The sequence below is a fragment of the Anabas testudineus genome, chromosome 21 (assembly GCF_900324465.2).
Source record: "Anabas testudineus chromosome 21, fAnaTes1.2, whole genome shotgun sequence".
Lineage (NCBI taxonomy): Eukaryota > Metazoa > Chordata > Actinopteri > Anabantiformes > Anabantidae > Anabas > Anabas testudineus.
The window spans coordinates 1,857,087-1,875,592 of NC_046629.1; the positions used below are offsets into that span (position 1 = coordinate 1,857,087).

Sequence of the window (18,506 nt, forward strand, 5' to 3'; positions counted from 1 at the left end):
CGGTTTGGCAGTTGCAGCTGATACCACCACGAGAGGCTGCGAGAGCAGACTGACCGGTTAGTTTGGTTTGGAAATCACCTGCCTTCACATTTCTGTTCCTGGACCACCACTCTTTAAAAATCCCCCATAGCTCCATGTACTCATCAGCATCAGTTTTCTACCTGGTGTTATCTACCTGTACACCCATCGTACGAGTCCAGATCGTACAGGTAGTGAGGTCCAATCACTGTGTCTGATTCAACATTTGGGAATAAAAAGAACAAAATCAGCTAAAGCCAAACCAGACGCTGTGTGACTTCCAGATCCTTTGCTCTAGTCTGAATCTGTGAAGCACTTTGTAATTTGGTTCAGTAGAAAAACCCAAATGAAGTCAGGAGAGAACAGTCGAGTCCGCTCATTGAATTACTGCATCTGGAGCGAGAACAAGAAAGTAAACACAGGAAGAAGATCCTGTTCTGTGCCGGTGAATACGTTGCTGGCATTTCCTCAAAACCATAGTGATTATTTTTTAATCACAAAACAAACCAGAGGTTGATTCAAACCTAAAAGGAGGAAGGTGTGAAAACAGTAGGAATCAACTCTGCTTAATTCTGCTTCAGTTCTGCACCAGTATGAGAAACATATTTAAATATATTTTGTCCAGAAGTACGAACAGAAACACAGCAGAGACTAAGACTGTATCCACACATATGGAAATCTGAACTCCGATTGCGTTTTATCATCATGAGCATTTTTTACTTATTTCTCAAGTTGCTGTCATTATTCACAAGACAAAGCATCAAATTCGAAGGACAAACTGAACTTATTTTATCTTCTACCCAGGTCGTTTCTGTACAAACTGAAGATGTAGATGAACAGGTGGATGGAAACACACTCAGTTTGTTGACTAGTTTTACAGCTGGTGTGTGAATTCTGCTTAATGGGACCAAGCTGTGTTCTGGGTTGACCTGCTCCTACAGACCCCGTCCAGAAGGGTAGATATGAGGTCCAATGTCTTATTACAGTCCAGAACGTGCTGGTTTTATTTCACTTATTTCACTCTGTTAAGTTAAACCCTTCTGTCCTCTGTGTAAGAAGAGATTTAACGTCATGTTTAGGAACCTCTTCTTCTTCTGTTCTTCTGTTAATCATATTATTAACACAACGTGTTTCAGCTGCACAGGTAACAACACAACACATTCATTACACGTAGATCGTCTCCAACTCCAACCAAGTGTTGGTGGGTGGAAGACAGCTCCTGTTTGTGTTTCACTACAGTCTGAGACTTGACAGGCTGCTGAAATGAAACTAGGATGAATCCCAGTGTGTGTTGCTGTGTGTGTGTGTGTGTGTGTGTGTGTGTGTGTGTGTGTGTGTGTGTGTGTGTTTGTGTTTGTCTGCCACATCACTGTGACTCTTTCAATTTCATTTCGGGGGGGGGGGGGGGGGGGGGGGGGGGTACACCACAGTTCTTCTGTGATCAGAGTCCATCACACTGTTTACTACCATCACCTGATAAATAAAGGTGATGATGTCCCTTTATATTCTACATTCTTTGTATTTCTTTCATCATACTGTCTGATGTAGTTTCAGCTTGTGTGGATCTGATTAACGAGCTCCAATCAGCCTCGTCGCTGCATGTTGTTCATTCAACAAACTGTTAAACCAACTCTGAGGATGTAAATACGCACAGCTGCAGCCGGGTTAATATGGAAGCTCCTGCTCTCCATTCAAAGCTCATGCAGAGCTGGTTAAGATGCAACCTGTGATTGCAGGAGAGAGAAACCCATAAATATTTATTACTGCGAGAAGGAACGCTTCATATCAGGAATCAGCAATTAGACATTTATCAGGTCAACAACAAGTTCAAGGCTTGAACAGAAAAGGAGTTGACAGTGTCTCCTGTCCTCTCTGACATGTTGATCTGAGGAGTCAGGAAACCAAAAGTAAATTTGAACCAATATTATATTAGATTAATTCACTTTTTACAATAAATCCAATAATGCTGCAGCTACACTTTGTAAAAACTTTTACATCTACTCAAACTATATACATATAAACAGTGACAAGAGGTAAAGGTAAAGAAACAACCCAGAGTCAAAGCCAACGTCTGGCTAACATCTGTGTTCATGAGTCTACAGTAGGTAAAACATTGAACTAGCAGGGGGTCTATGGCAGGACACCACAAAGGAAGCTGCTGCTTAATAAAAAGAACATAGCTGCACTCCTGAAGTTTGCCAAAGAGCACATGGACACTGCACAGCAGCATTCTGCACTACATCTGCCATAAAAAGGTCACAGCATATCATCATGAAAACCTCATCCCAGTTGTAAAGTATAGTGGAGGAAGCATCATGATTTGGGCCTGCTTTGATGCAGCTCACATTGATTGAGGGGAAGATGAATTCCCAAGTGTATCAAAACATTCTTCAGGATAATGTGAGAATGTCTGTACGTTGGGTGATGCACCAGGACAATGACCCAAAACACAACAGAATGGCTTCAGAAAAATAAAATCCGCCTTTTGGAGTCAGAGCCCAGACCTCAACCCAATAGAGAGTCTATGGAAAGACTTAAAGAGTCACACATGAGATGTCCAAAGAATATGACAGAGCTGAAGCAGTTCTGCAGGAAGAATGGGCTGAAATTCCTCCTGAACCATGAGCAGGTCTTATCTAGATAACTGTCATTATCCAATAATCTGATCAGCTTTAATGGATTAACAAATGAATCAATCATTTAAAAAAAGTACTCAGAGGCTGGAAACTGCTACAGAAAAGTACAGCAAGTGTTAGCACGTTAGCATTAGCAGGAGCGAAAAACTAAACTGTGTGGATACAAATGCTTTAATTCCCTTGATTCACTGGCTGCTCACGTTAAGACACAGATTAGTGACACGAGCTCCCGTTCCTTCACGTCGTCTCATTTCTACCTGTTTAAAGATTCAAACTATTTATCTGAAGACAGAACAAGTGGACACTTTAGGAGCCACTTCCTTCTTTTTGTTACCTTCCTCCCGCTGCAGCTCGACAGGGAAACACAAAGAGGAAACGTCTGATCACTTAGGAAGAGATCCACTGGATCGGACTGAGTCAGACTGAGTCACGTTAGTTCACACAGAGTGAGGACTGTGGATGTTAACGGTCAATTCACAGACAGTGAGGACACGAGTAAAGACCACAGCATGAAGAGGGTCTGCCAGAGTTCAGGAGCCGGACCAGAACCATTAGGACACCGTGCAGACCTGCACACACACACTGACAGCTGCAGTGAAGTAAAGCCATGAATGTGCAGGTGACACCAGCCTCCTAACAACAACAACAACAACAACAACAATAATAATAATACTAATAATAATGATAATAATAATAATAATAATAATATTATTATTATTATTATTATTATTATTATTATTATTATTATTAACAATAATAATAATAATAATAATAATAATAATAATAAATAACTCCTGTAGACCTCCATCCACACTCTCCTTTAATCACTGTGACCCAGTGAGCAGCACTGATCCCTGTGGATGGATTTAAAGGAGGTGGAGGGGAATTCCAGATTCAGGTCTACTGAAACCTTCAGTGCAGCTCGGTACAGACTGCTGTCACAGACCGAACACCTGGTCCAGGTGAATCCAAGTCAGACCCCCACACACACACACACACACCCACACACCCACACACACCCCCACACACACACACACACACACACACACACACACACACACACACACACACACACACACACACACACACACACACACACCCCCACACACACACCACACACACACACACACCCACCCACACACACACACACACACACACACCCACCCACACACACACACACACACACACACACACACACACACACACACACACACACACACCACACACTCACACACCCACACACCCACACACACACACACACCGGGCTCCTCATGTTCTAGCTGCTAACGGAAACACCGGCTCTATAAATACGGTCCTACGGTCACCGAGCGGCCGTCGGTCCCGCCCAGCCCCGGTCCCTGCTCTCGGTGACCCAGCAGACCGGCCCGGGTCCCGGGGAGCCTACCTGCGTCCACCGTGTCCGTCAGGTCGTGGTTGGCAGCCGTCCGGGGAAACTCCTTCAGTTTTCGGGAGCTCAGGTTGAGGGCTCCGCTGGCCGCCGCCTCCTCCAGAGCCCGCTCCAAGCCCCGGTTCGGGGGCAGGTTGGTCTGGATCGACGGAGACGAACCGAGCTGGGAGTGAGGGGGGCGAGCCGACTCCGGAGCCAACGTCGCCATAATGTTCCCCTCTGCGCGGCGAGTGTCGGCGGTATCCGAGAGAGCGAGACAGAGCACCGGGCTAGCTAGCGTCCGGTCAGCGGGACAACACTTCCCAGGCGTGCCGAGCCGTGCTGAGCCGAACCGAGCCGAACCGAGCCGCGCGTTCAGCTTCCTCCTCGGCTGAAGCCGCCGCGTCAGTGAGCGCGGCGCGTCGAGCGGCAACGACAGGGAGCGGTGCGACATCCGGGCGACAGCTTTTCAAAATAAAGCATGTCCTGTCAATACGTTGAATTCAACTTTTATAATAATAAACTTTAATCACTGTAGATTAGTGCTTAAGTACAATACCTGCATACAGGTACTTAGTTACATTGCACTGATTTTCCTCAGAGTTTTTTATGGTCATATATAAATGTTAAAAAATCGTAACATATCTATTCATACACTTTAGATGTGGCTTATTATTTATTATAGATTTTTTACAGATGGAAATAAGTCGTAAAAAACAAGTTAAAGAACATTAAATAGTAGGTTATAGTAATTATAGTAATTATAATTATTTAAATTAAGTCTATCGTCGTTGTGCATTTTACTTCCGGTGTGCTCACTGCGGCTGCGCACTGAACTTTGCAGCAGAGAAAAGTTAGTGAGCAGCGACCTCTAGCGACAGAAAACAGAGTGTGGAGGGACAATCAATAAATCAATGATTAGAGAAAATACAAGGAACAATCAATAAATCAATTAATAGAGAAAATACAAGAAACAATCAATAAATCAATTAATAGAGAAAATACAAGAAACAATCAATAAATCAATTATTAGAGAAAATACAAGAAACAATCAATAAATCAATTAATAGAGAAAATACAAGAAATAATCAATAAATCAATTATTAGAGAAAATACACAGGAACAATCAATAAATCAATTATTAGATAAAATACAAGAAATAATCAATAAATCAATTAATAGAGGAAATACAAGGAACAATCAATAAATCAATTAATAGAGAAAATACAAGAAACAATCAATAAATCAATTATTAGAGAAAATACAAGGAACAATCAATAAATCAATTAATAGAGAAAATACAAGAAATAATCAATAAATCAATTATTAGAGAAAATACAAGAAACAATCAATAAATCAATTAATAGAGAAAATACAAGAAACAATCAATAAATCAATTAATAGAGAAAATACAAGGAACAATCAATAAATCAATTAATAGAGAAAATACAAGGAACAATCAATAAATCAATTAATAGAGAAAATACAAGGAACAATCAATAAATCAATTAATAGAGAAAATACAAGAAACAATCAATAAATCAATTAATAGAGAAAATACAAGAAATAATCAATAAATCAATTAATAGAGAAAATACAAGAAACAATCAATAAATCAATTAATAGAGAAAATACAAGGAATAATCAATAAAACAATTAATAGAGAAAATACAAGAAACAATCAATAAATCAATTAATAGAGAAAATACAAGAAACAATCAATAAATCAATTATTAGAGAAAATACAAGGAATAATCAATAAAACAATTAATAGAGAAAATACAAGAAACAATCAATAAATCAATTAATAGAGAAAATACACAGGAACAATCAATAAATCAATTAATAGAGAAAATACAAGGAACAATCAATAAATCAATTAATAGAGAAAATACAAGGAACAATCAATAAATCAATTATTAGAGAAAATACAAGGAACAATCAATAAATCAATTAATAGAGAAAATACAAGGAACAATCAATAAATCAATTAATAGAGAAAATACAAGGAACAATCAATAAATCAATTATCAGAGAAAATACAAGGAACAATCAATAAATCAATTATCAGAGAAAAAACCCACATGTGTGTATGATGAAAAAAACCTGCAGTAACACAACTTCACCTGAGTAATTTCTGTGACTTCATTACTTGAAATACAAAAATAAATGTAATTAATTTGATTTAAAATGTTAAAATCAATATAACTAGAAAACAATTTAAGTATTCAACTAGAATTTCAGTCTCCATCAAATTATGTAAACACACACACAAAAACTATATTTGTATTTTTACATTACAGAACAAAATCTGCTTATTTTGAAGATTATAAGATAAGATATCTCACAGGATATTTGATCAGTAGAGATGTGAATATACATATATTCAATATAAATGGCCACGGTCAGTTCACTGAACACATGGTTTGACAGACAAAAGTCAGCAAACAACAATAATCCTTCAACTCAAAAAGTTAACACACAGTAGACGTTGGTGTTGTGTAGGTGTGGAAACTGAAACTACCCTAAGTTAAGTTGTGCTGAGGTGATAGTGTCTGTAGTTTGATCGTACGTGGTATGATTGACCTTTGGTAGCTCTCCTTCTTAAACAGTGTGAGTTCATCAGTCTGCTGCTGAAGGAGCTGCTCACTTCCTCCACAGTCCTATGCAGGAGGTGAGAGGTGTCGTCCATGGTAGATGTCAGCTTGGCTAAAACAGGTGAATTAGTTAAAGTAGTTACAAGTTTGAATCATTCAAACAATAATGAACGTGCTTCATAAAGATTAATACTGGATTCAGATCGATAAGAAGAGACAGAGGCTTCGTGTTGAAGGTTAAAGGCCAGATCAAACGTGTGTGTGTGTGTGTGTGTGTGTGTGTGTGTGTGTGTGTGTGCGTGCGTGTGTGTGTGTGTGCGTGCGTGTGTGTGTGTGTGTGTGTGTGTGTGTGTGTGTGTGCGTGTGCGTGTGTGCGTGCGTGTGTGTGTGTGTGTGTGTGTGTGTGTGTGTGCGTGTGCGTGTGTGCGTGTGTGTGTGTGTGTGGTGTGTGTGGTGTGTGTGTGTGTGCACGGTGTACTGACATAGCACTGTTGGGCAGCAGAAGTGCTGAGTCAACTGATTACATAACGAGCCTGCATCAGCAGATTTACGGTGTTGATCACTGATTACAATTTGTGCCAAAAACACATTTGGGCTTGTGAACTTGTGAGGACATAATACACAACACAAACTAACTGTGAGATGATCTAAACCAAGTCGTAACAGACATTTTAACCCTCATTGAGCAAAGAGAATGTGAAAACTGCACAAATCATTTTAAACACATTTTTTACTCTGTTGTACTCTTAAACCTTAAACTGTGATGACTGCTGTGGTGATTTGGTGCTATTACAAATAAAATGCAATTTAATTCAATTCAGTTCAGAAAGTGTGTGTTTTTACTTTCTATAAACATAAAATAATAAAATACAGATACGTGAGACCACTACAAACAGACACAAAACAAAACAATCACAAAACATGCAAAAAAAAACCCAAAAAACACAAAAGAGAGAGAAATAAAAACAAATGAGCCACAAAGAGACACAAAAACCCAGCCAGAAGTCAATTTTAATAGATTTCCACTCTGTCCAAATCTCCTATTTAACCACCTCACAAGCACCCAGACCATCACGCTGCCTCCACCATCCTTGACTAAAGGTACAACACCTTCTTTCAGTGTCTGTTGCTCGTCTCAGTCTTTTGTTTTTCATCCAGCATCCTGACGTCTCCTCTCAACTGTTGATGACTCTGGTGTTTGACGTGTGTTTAGTGCAGCTGCCAGTTGAGGACCTGTGAGGCGTCTTTGTCTTGAACTACACACACTACACTACATTTGTCTTCCTGCACTGAGCATCGCAGCCTCCAGCTTCTTCTTCTGTCCCTGTTAGAATCAGTTTGTTCTGCTCTCTGTAGCAGCATGATAAGACATTTTAAGTTTCCTCACAGTTTCTAGCATTGAGTAGTAGTAGATAGGAAGGATCCTGTCTAAGGACAACAATAGACTGACGGGTCTCTAATCAAAGTTCTTTCTTTCTGGCTGTTGGTGTCTATTGAAGGCTGTAAACAAACAACTGCTGATGTTCAGATACTAAACTAACATAATGAACGCCGTGCTCCCTTGTTGAACCGTTCTCAGCTGAGCAACACAATTACAAAAAGGTTTTCTCATAATTAATCAGCTTTATAAAGAGATGAACTTGAATTAGCAGCCAAACCAGCAGATGGATGCAGGGGACTGCCAATCACTGATAACAGGCAAAAACGTAGATGATTCTTTAAAAACCATGTGATTCATTTAAATTGTTTGTGAAAATGATAAAATTGTTAGTGAACTGCATGAAAACGTCTTTTTCTTTAGAAAACAAAGAAACCTTTGAGCAGTACATAAAACAACCTCTGAGACACAAAACTAACAACTACGAGACGACTGCTGACTCCATAATGGAACACTATCCTGTGAATCCATCCTCAGGACGACAAAGACCACTTCACACATCCACCAGGAGACTTTTCTAGGGTTACGACAGGTTGTAGGAGTCGTGATGGTTGATGTCTGTTCAGATGAGGTTTGACATGTTGGGATTCCACCCTGCAGGATGAATCTCCTCATAAATCTAATCACTTTTCCAGAAGCTGGGACTCAACTTCCTTCATAAAGAACAGTTTTCTGTGCACGAACGTGTTTCCTCTCAGAATCTGAGCTCTTCCTACATGAAGGCAAATCAGACCACTGATACTCTGACTGTGTAAAACTTCCTCTTTCTCCTCCACCAGCTGCCGGCTGACGTGACAGCCGTCAGACTGGAGACTCTTCATGGTAAATATTTCTGCTGAACGAACTGTGTGGATTGAGGAAGACACACTAATATAACCTTTAAACATAACATGTATGTTGTGCTGTGGTTTTCTGATGTGGGTGGAGGGGAAAATCCATTTTTATCAGTGGTTTGATCACTGACACACACGAACGCTCAAGTATATTTTATGAAATGTTGATATTTACTCGAATGTTCACTCAATCTAATTATTCCTGAATATTATTATTTAGCTAAATGACTTCACTGGAGGAACTTCATTAAGATGAAAGTAAAAGCACAGCAACTTGTGTCATTTACTTTTTACAGATTGAAGGGGAAATAATGCAGAGAATTACAAGTGATATAATGTTTCTTCCATTCATTAAGGTTCTTTAAACATTTAGCAGCTCTGGCTTCAGCACGACAGGACTGACATCTTCTCTGTTTTTTCAGGTCCAACACTACAAACTGTTCAGCCACACAAAATACAAACCACTGTTAAATACAGGAAGTGCTGATAACCAGCTGCCTCTCTTCCTTTCTCTGTGTCAGTCTGAAGACTCGATTCAGTCCCAGTTCAGCAGTTTACAAAATGGTGAGTAGCTTCGTTTCTTCTGCTGTTTGAACATCTGTTAGCTTTCGCTGCTTGGGTCAGTTTCACTCGGCTCTGTGGTCTAATGTGTTCAAGACGTTATCACCGGCAGTCAGAGACCACCTCAGTCCGCGTACAGGAAACTCAGCCTCTTAAAATGACAAGTCCCGTTCTAGAAAGCTGAATAACACTGGTTCTATTCTCTAACAATCTGTAAGCTGGTATTATATCACAGTCTAAATCTCCAATGAAAAATAAAATGATTCAATTCAACTGCACTTGGAAATGAGGATAATGACACAAACACAGTGAAGGCAAGACGAACAGTCAGTGTGTGAGAAGTAAATGTTGCTTATTTTGATTGAATTATATTTTATCACTTTAATATAAGATCTAAGATGACAGTTCAGGGAACTGAAATTTCAGATTTTACAGTAACAGTTGTAAGAAGAGTGAATTCCCCGACAGGCCAGTGTCCCAGGCTGAGGTTAGAGAAACAAGAAGTTCAGAGTCGGGGCCTCTTGGCTGTGGGACAAGCTGCCAGAGGACACATGAGCTCCTCATTCATGTTATTATTGTTGCTGGTAAGGAAACATGATGGTTTTATACAGTAACATGTTCAGTATCAGTGATGTGATGTGTTCACAGGTGCTCAAACTATTTCCTGTCTTATCAGCAACTGTGGTAAAATTGTAAAACAGGATATTTGAGTCACACTGAAGTTCTGACTTGCACAAACGTCTTGACAAACTGTGATTCTGTGTTGCTTCACTCGGCCAGGACCAGATTTGAAAAGTTGTAACTGCCCAATGTTGTTCAAGCTTTCAGCTGCTGAAACCTCTCAGCTTCAAATGAGCCTTTAAATTCTGCCTTAACTCCTCTGCTGACGTCAGAATTCATCAGGACAATGGTCTGCAGAGTCCAGACTTTGACTTTTTCAAGGTCTTGAAGTATTTTATGAGCTTCACGAGTCTCCAGACGTCACATCTCCAAACAGGAAGAAGAACAAACATGTTTTAAAGAAATCTCAGGGGATTGTTGCTGGTATTAATTAACACGCTGAAGATGTTGGTTTTTGGATATGTCTGTGTTTGTTGAGGCGCTAAAGTCTTTGCATGTCGCCACAGCTGTTGACTCACTGCTCAGGAAGCACTGTTGCATCAGGACGTTTGCACCAAAGCTGCTGTGACTGGGAAACTTCTTGTCTGTGCAGATGGAAGGCTTCAGGAACGTGCACTCATCTCTCTACAGATCCAGATGTGTCAGCTGGTGTGTGGAGTCTGCAGAGTTACAGACACGTGTGAATAAAACTCAGACAGCTACAGGTAAGATCCACTGCTCTCTCACAGTAGGTCTACAGAGCTGTGAAGCACATTTAGAAACTTCTATTCTATTTTAATTGTACCTTCTCTCCAGGAGCCGCTCCTCATGGATTTCATCCTCAGCAAGAGCATCAGCTGGTTGGTTCAGGACCAATCCCCCTTCTCTTTCTGTCCCCACCAGAAACTGGTGAAGAACACACAAAGTCTTCCCATCAACAGCCACAGACCACTTTCCCAAAGAGAACACACGACGAGGTGCACAGCAATCCCTCCAGGCTGATCCCACACTCATCCCACACTGGCATAGACACGACCGGTCACAGTGATGGGGATAGAAATGATGCTAGTGGCAGCAAGGGGAACGTGAGACCCCCACAGATCGACAACAGAACCAAAGAGAACCCGTCTCCAGAGAATGAAGCTTTCCTCCTTCCCAGGAGCAGTCCGGTCATCTCCAGACGCCACCGGCCCGTCTCCTGGCACGGCGGGGGGACCGACGCATCAGATCCTAAAAGGTAAAAGCTGCACAGATCATAAAGGTCTGTTCCAACACACACAGAAACCAGAAACCATGTGTTGTATTAATTTCCAGCAGCTAATTGACCATAATGTCTGCTGTGAGGTGATATTCTACATTTGAGTTGTGCAAAAGCTGCATCAACTCACTGAACTTGAATACAGTGTGAACAGCGCTGCACTTTCCCTCTGACTTGGTGGTTGCTGATCTGAAAGTTGTGTGGCAGCCTGCAGACGCAGAAGAAACAGGAACTGAGAGAAAACGATGCCATTTCTGTTGATGTCAGTGTTAAAACCATTTCAATCTCACAGCCCAAAAATATTCCAACAACCAGCAGAGCAATAAAACACAGCTCAGCACAGGTTTTCACACTGAGACCTACAGAGCAGAGCCACGATTAGAACTGTTAGAACAGTTAGAACTGACCCGATGAAGCGATAAACACTTCACTGTCCACAGTTTTCACCTGCTTCAGCTGAATCTCTCATGCACACATCAACTTTTTATAATGTGTTATAGTGTCAGAAAACTCCCTTCAGAAAATGTTCTAGTTTGTTGTTTCCTGTTTGTTGTTTTAAAATGTTCTCTCTCTAACTTACTGGGACGGTTTAAACCTGCATTAACTGATTATTTCAGCCACTAGAGGCAGTAGAGCTGTCGACTGGACACCAAACATTGAGCTGAAACCTCAGATTCAGCTGATTAATCATCTTTTTTTCTTCTTCTAGCGCGGACTCCTTGTCTCCTGCTTGTGCTTCACTGTCTCAGGATCAACACGGGCGTCTGGCAGTCAGCAGTTTGGAGGATCTGGCATCCAAACCGAGTTCCCGTCACCGATCATCCCCTGTCCAGGAGGACAAGAAGCAGCGCTGCATCTCTGTCTCATCAAATCTGAACAACTTCCTCATCTCTCTGTTCCACCTTCCCTTCATTGGGCAGCAGGGACTGACTGAGGAGCACCGAGGACGGGGCCTAACCAGCTGTGATGGCCGTCGCTCACCAGGTAGGTAGAGTGCAACTGCTATTTCTGTAATGTTGGTCTTAAACCACAAGCTTCTTTAGCTTTTAAATAAAAGATGAATGAATCATTCTCTGAATTACACGTCTTTGGTTATTGGAGTCAGGATTTAAAAACTACCCGTGTGTAAAGAAGGAGTGTGGTCATGTTTAAGGAGAGGTAGCCATCATGTCTGAATGATGTTGGTAGAAAGCAGGACGTAAATGTGGGTTTCCTGTGTTCTAACCTGCAAACTATGTCATGTCTTTGTGACTTATCACTTGTGGTGTTAAGCGACATTCTTCTGTCTCGTTCACGGCTGTTTGTTAATGTTTTAAGACCATGGTCATCTTACTGGAATCTTCTGTTATTACCAACATTATAACCACGAAGAGCAATAACAGGATGTAGTGTTTGTGTGAGTGTGTTGGTTGTTATGTGACAGCTGAACACCATCACTCATATTAAAACCCAGGACTGTAGTCTCAGTGTATGTTAGCTTGTTTAAAATTCAGTAAAACATTGATTTAAATATATAAGATTGAGACAGATCACACGCAAAACAACTCCAGATAGAAAGTTGACAGTGAGTGCACATATCTCTAAATGTTGGAGTTAGACACTGTTACTGTCTCACCTTAAACTACCTGACAATAACCACAGGTATCTACCATTTAGTGTTACAATCTTTGATGAAGATGATGATCTGTGGTGTTTGCTGCACACAGAGACATTTGTTTAAAGTTCACAACACGTCCAGGTCACATACCGAACAAACAGCAGTACATCGAGGCTGTCGTAACCTGCAGGCTTTTAAACATCTTCAGGAGAAGCCTCTCTTCACAGTAACATTATAAAACTACTGACAGTGGTTTCAAAATCTCAGTATATCAGCTGCACTTTGTCACCTTGTCACATCAGACCTGTTGTTAAATGAAGCTGTGCTTACACTGTGTTTTATCAGATCCTTCAACACACAACAGCAAAGAGAGAAGGAGCAGTGGGGTTTCAGAATTCTCTGCAGACATCTTCAAGACCAGCTGTGAGCTGGACAAGGTGTGTTACCAACAGTCAGCATGGAAACTGGTACAGTTACACTTTTATGGTGGTTTTAGTACATTATAGATGTAAAACAGGTCCCTGGTTAACATCTTTACAACGACACTGGCTCTGAGTTCTATCTCTGGATCTTGATTTATCTGATATCTGAATATATAACAATGACACCTGACCTCTCACGAGTCTCTGAAAAATGCACAGAACGTCATCACTAAATACTTCCAGCAGTGCTCATGATAACCAGCTGTTACTCGTGTGTATGTGTGAATGACTGCGTGCAGGAAAACGCTCATTTCATCGTGGTGGACATGGTGCTGGAGGTCCTGGAAGGTGTAAAGTGGAATCTCAGCTCCGACCAGTGGACTTCCAGCAGCGACACCCACCAACACACAGACCGTAGGACGTGCACACACAGACACACGAGCTCTGCAGAGGACAGTCTGCTGCATGAACACAAGCAGAGATGCAAAGTGTGCAGACACACACAGAGCCATGGGACGTGCAACGACAGACACGAGAATAACAAGCGCAGACATTCAGATGAAGACATGAAGATACTGCACAACAACACACACTCTGCCGAAGATGCACACACACAGCAACACACACAGAACGCAGAAGAAGAGGATTCAGAGAACCACGAGGTTCCACATCAGCCAAAAACCTTCTCTGTCCTCTCCACTGACAGCGGATTTGAAGGTAAGAAAGGACTTTTGACTAAAGCTCCCTGGTTTAACCAGGTCTCCTAAAAGAATTTAACCTCCTCCTGTTTATCAGGTAATAAAAATAATCACTTATAAAAACAAGTCAACTAAAAACACCTTCTACTCTCACATTGTGTGTTTTAGACTGTGGAGACACTACGCTGACACAAAAAGCCTGTCTCAGAAAGTAAGAAAGACAAACTCAACACACCAGACGCCACTAATTAATGATAATTAATCCACTGGTTCTGATTTTGTGATTTCTGATTCAACCTGAAGTGCAGAGTCTCTGGCCCAGCAGCTGGTGATGGAGTTCAGGAGGAGCTGGCTTCCTTCCCGTGAACCTCGGCGTGGACGACTAAGCCTCCGTAGCTCGCTTCAGGAGGTGAGAAGCCACATACAGTAGATCTATCACATCTTCTAAATGAACAACCAGCCACATTGGGGTCGATGGTTGATGGTGACTTTGTCTCTCAAAGGCGGAAACACTGTAAACTTCTGTGTTGCTTCCAGTTGCCAGGTACTGGCAGTGTGGCAGCGAGCAGCAGCAGCCTGACGGAGGAGATCAGACTGAGGACCAGGATGAGAGGATCCCTGAGTTGGGCGCCACCGCGCTTCCAGATCATCTTCACCGTTCAGCCAACGCGCAGGTCTTCAGAAACACTACATACTAACACACAGAAACACTCTGAACTACTGCAACAGAGACGTGAACATTCCCATTTTTGTTTCCTCCACCAGGCGAAGTGAAGTGGTGTCTTTGCAAAACTTCCTGTGTGCAGGCTGCGGGACAAAGGTGGAGCCCAGTGAGTACAGGAGTAAAGTAAAACACAAGCACACAAAGATAGAAAGTGGTCAACTGAACTAAAGGCTGTGCACACAAACAGATATAAGTATCTCTCTCTTCCTGCCACCAGGGTACATCAAGAAACTGAGGTACTGTGAATATCTGGGCAGGTACGCAGAAGAATCCGCCTGTGATACGTGAAATGTTTAATTAAATCACTAAAACACTCCTGAACTCAGATGATTCTTCAAATGTTATTCGTGTGACAGGTATTTCTGTGACTGCTGCCACAGCGGCTCCGACGCTCTGATTCCTGGTCGGGTTCTGTCCAGCTGGGACTTTGGCAGGTGATAAAAGTCATAGTAACATGTTTACTGACTAATGCTAAGACTGATAAACTCTCATCATCGTTCAAGTCTGAATTCAGTTAATTATCAAAATGAAATCCTCTTCTTCACACTTTTTCAACAAACTGCCGAACTCAGGAGACGAGGAACATGGAAACTTTAACTCTTGTTGAACTCCAATAACACTGCAGGTTCCCTGTGAGTGATTTCTCCAAACAGCTGCTGGATTCTGTTTGGCATCAGCCTCTGTTCGACCTCACCTGTGTTGGGAAGACGCTCTACAGCCGAGTGAAAGAGCTGGACAAGTTGAAGGTGAGTCAAAGATAAAGATTAGAACCATTACTGTGGCCATGTTGGATTTCTTGACTGTCCCATTATGTTCCCATTACTTTCCTTCAGGAGCTGCAGGAACAGCTGATGGGCATCAAGAAGCTGCTGAAGGCCTGCAGGTTATCAGAAAGGTGAGCAACAGTTTGATTTAATGGTTGTAGCTGACGTGCATTAAACATGTGTAAACCTCTGGTTGTGTCCCAGTGTGATGACGGAGTTTGAGCAGCTTCCTGCTCACCTGTTGGAGCAGCCACACCTCTTCTCCATGGACGACCTGTTGAGGGTAAAGAAAGGTCAGCTTGTGGTGCGGGCCAGAGCGGTGCTGCACGCTGCCATCTATCATATCGAAAACTGCAAGGTCAGTTTTCTACCTGCTAAGAACTCTCAGCTCTGATCCAACACAGACTTTAACAAATACAAGGATCAGACAGTAAAACATCATCAGCACTGTGTTGGATTTAGAGGATTTGAGTCATCACTAATTTTTCTTGTTTGTTTCTCTGACTTCTTCCACTCAGTTGTGTCTGGCCCGAGGTTTTATCTGTGAGTTCTGCCGCGACAGAGACATCATCTTTCCTTTTCAGACTGACGTATGTAAGCGCTGCCCAGGTGAGTGGTGAGGATTCGAAAATCCATTTGAACAAGTGTGTACAGACCACAGGAAATACAACCTGTAAACATTCTGCTTCTTCTTTTCACAGTGTGTAAGACCTGCTTTCACAAACAGTGTTTTGTGGGAAAGAAGTGTCCGAAATGTGCACGGATCCAGTCACGGAAAAAACACGCAGAAGAATCTAAGGAGTTTGGCAACTGACTGAACATTACGCTTAATTTAAAAACTGTAACGATTCATCTTCAGTTTTGTATTTGACATTGAAATGAATGTCGACATTATAGGAGGATAAATAATATCATCATGAGTAAAATAAGAGAAAACAATCATCTGAAAATGTCATATTTCCTATGGAAATAAAATTTGTATAAGAATGATTCTTTACCTCAAACCACATTATAATTCTGTGCAAACTCTTCTTTTTATATTTCACATGGATGTACTTCATCAATGAGAACTGGTGTGTGTTGTTCCTCAGGGAACACATAATCTGGAAGTATGCTGAGGTTTACAGCACAAATACCTTCTCGCACATGCAGTACTAGTCCTGAGACTGTAGGGGGCGCTCACAGCTCTGAGCTGGAAAAACTACAAAGCTGCTAAACATTTTGAGAGGGAGAGGAAGAATACAGGAAGCAGAGGTGGAGGCCTCAGACAGAATCGGTCTCCAGTCTATCACACTGCCCTTTCATTCATCTCCAGGAAAATCAAGACCACTTCACACATCCACCAGGAAGCCAACAGCTAACACACCGCTCACACCACCAGACCACAAGGAGTTGTGACTATCACGTCTACTCACAGTGGAAACAACAAGTGTGGTGGGTAAAGTGCAGGTGTCTTTCCTCATACTGTAGAAACTAATGAAATGCAGATAACTTCCCCTGAACTACATTAACCTCCAGTGACAAGTGGCTCAACTTAGGTCCTAGGTCAACATAAAGTAAATCTGTTTCATATCAACTAGCTCTTTGTGAATCCAGTAGTCTGTCTCCACAAGGACGATAAGATTATAACATCAAGCACCACTAAATCTTCAATCAACACATTTAAGATTCTTATGTAATTTGTTTGAGTTTTAATGACTTGACCTGCAACACGTGTCCTCCCTCTAAAGGTCAACATGCACAGAACTGTTTGACCTCATAACAGTCAAAAGAAAAAAGGGAATAGAAAAATAGTCTTTAACAAGTATCATCTAATAAGATGAAGTTAACGTAATGCTGCAGGGAACATAAAGAGCAGAAACAAAGTTAGGTGAGGTGACCTCCTCTCACTTCAGATCAGTGTTTGGGGAGAAGCTGTGAGCACACAGCCCCCTGAGCTTTCATTTGCCTCTCTACAACATTTCGCAGCCCATTAGCTGCTCCTAATGACAGTGAGCCGAACCCCTTTAGACGAAGGTTTGTTCACACCTGCAGAGAGCAGGGTCAGATGATGACACCTCAGCCTCTCTGGTGTCACAGCAATCAGAGGTGTTAAGAAAAACAAGCGTCTGAATACACACATGACGCAGCCTCCACACATCAACATGTGATGCAACATTTGTTGAACAGTTCTGTTCTTTTGGTTTTTGTCCGAATCTTCAGAATTTGTTTGGTCAGAGTCAAACATATTTTTTTAATTAATTCAATTCAATTAAGTTTTTTTCCAATAACAAAGGGCGTCTAGAGAATCAGTTCCCCTCAGGTTTCCAGAAGGTTTTTGTGTCTTTTAACTCGTGATTTGGTGTTAATGTTCCTGTAGGGTGTGTCCACAGACAGCTCCTGACTGACAAGTCAATTTTAGCACATGGAGATATGTAGCCTATGTTATAGAGACAGTAGTCCCTGAAAATAAAACCTCAAGAAGTTCAGAGACATAGACAGACATATGTGCAACGAATGTCATGTACACAGAACAGCATACAAAGTTCTGATAAAGTTAAAGTACAATCAGGATTACAGATTGTACAGATAGATTATTAACAACCTGAGGTGAGAGACAAAGGTCCTGCTAATCTTCAGGTACAATGCTTGTGGTAAATCTAAGGCCTGCTAGTTGTTCAGACAAGGTTTTCTTGAATGTGGTCAACCAGGTTTACTCCTCTTTAAACCATTTACCTTTCTGACCAGAAAGTGTGAACTGCTTTAAAACAGGGCTCAGTGACTTGTCTCTAACTGAGGAGACTGAGGAGCTGTTTGTGTAAAAGGCCGTTTTAAGAACTTCAAACACGTCTAGTTGAAAATCTGAGATGAAAATCTTCACTGTTTGAAACTGAGGGGTCACTGAAAACCATGAAACTAGCTCCTAACTATCATCATTTCAAAGCCTTAATGATCATCGTAGCATTTGTTTAGGATTTCATGTCATTTTATTCC

The 18,506-nt window shown here is 41.5% G+C and overlaps 2 protein-coding genes across 7 annotated transcripts in view; one reads left to right on the forward strand and one right to left on the reverse strand.

Moving 5' to 3' along the window:
• lrch1 (leucine-rich repeats and calponin homology (CH) domain containing 1) overlaps nucleotides 1-4,475 on the reverse strand; it is a 61,162-nt gene extending 56,687 nt beyond the window's left edge. For 2 of the 3 annotated variants that reach the window (XM_026375778.1, XM_026375776.1), the window contains exon 1: nucleotides 4,060-4,475. In XM_026375778.1, coding sequence (XP_026231563.1) covers nucleotides 4,060-4,270 — 211 coding nt within the window. In that variant the 5' untranslated portion in view covers nucleotides 4,271-4,475. The remainder of the gene's footprint in view (nucleotides 1-4,059) is intronic. The other variant, XM_026375777.1, reaches the window with a different exon arrangement.
• A 4,325-nt stretch (nucleotides 4,476-8,800) lies between these two features.
• rubcnl (rubicon like autophagy enhancer) lies at nucleotides 8,801-16,537 on the forward strand. 4 transcript variants are annotated; one of them, XM_026377169.1, is made up of 18 exons: nucleotides 8,801-8,898; nucleotides 9,332-9,473; nucleotides 10,684-10,795; nucleotides 10,887-11,307; nucleotides 12,038-12,312; nucleotides 13,271-13,362; nucleotides 13,647-14,064; nucleotides 14,214-14,256; nucleotides 14,349-14,454; nucleotides 14,583-14,719; nucleotides 14,811-14,875; nucleotides 14,987-15,026; nucleotides 15,126-15,203; nucleotides 15,395-15,515; nucleotides 15,603-15,664; nucleotides 15,738-15,891; nucleotides 16,052-16,142; nucleotides 16,235-16,537. In XM_026377169.1, the coding sequence occupies exons 2-18, from the start codon at nucleotides 9,471-9,473 to the stop codon at nucleotides 16,345-16,347; spliced, it is 2,331 nt and encodes a 776-aa protein (XP_026232954.1). In that variant the 5' UTR covers nucleotides 8,801-8,898; nucleotides 9,332-9,470; the 3' UTR covers nucleotides 16,348-16,537. The 4 variants fall into 4 exon arrangements, with proteins under 4 accessions (XP_026232954.1, XP_026232958.1, XP_026232957.1 ...); XM_026377173.1 differs by having other exon boundaries at nucleotides 10,974-11,307; XM_026377172.1 differs by having other exon boundaries at nucleotides 8,802-8,898; nucleotides 10,598-10,795.
• Nucleotides 16,538-18,506: the final 1,969 nt, after the last annotated feature.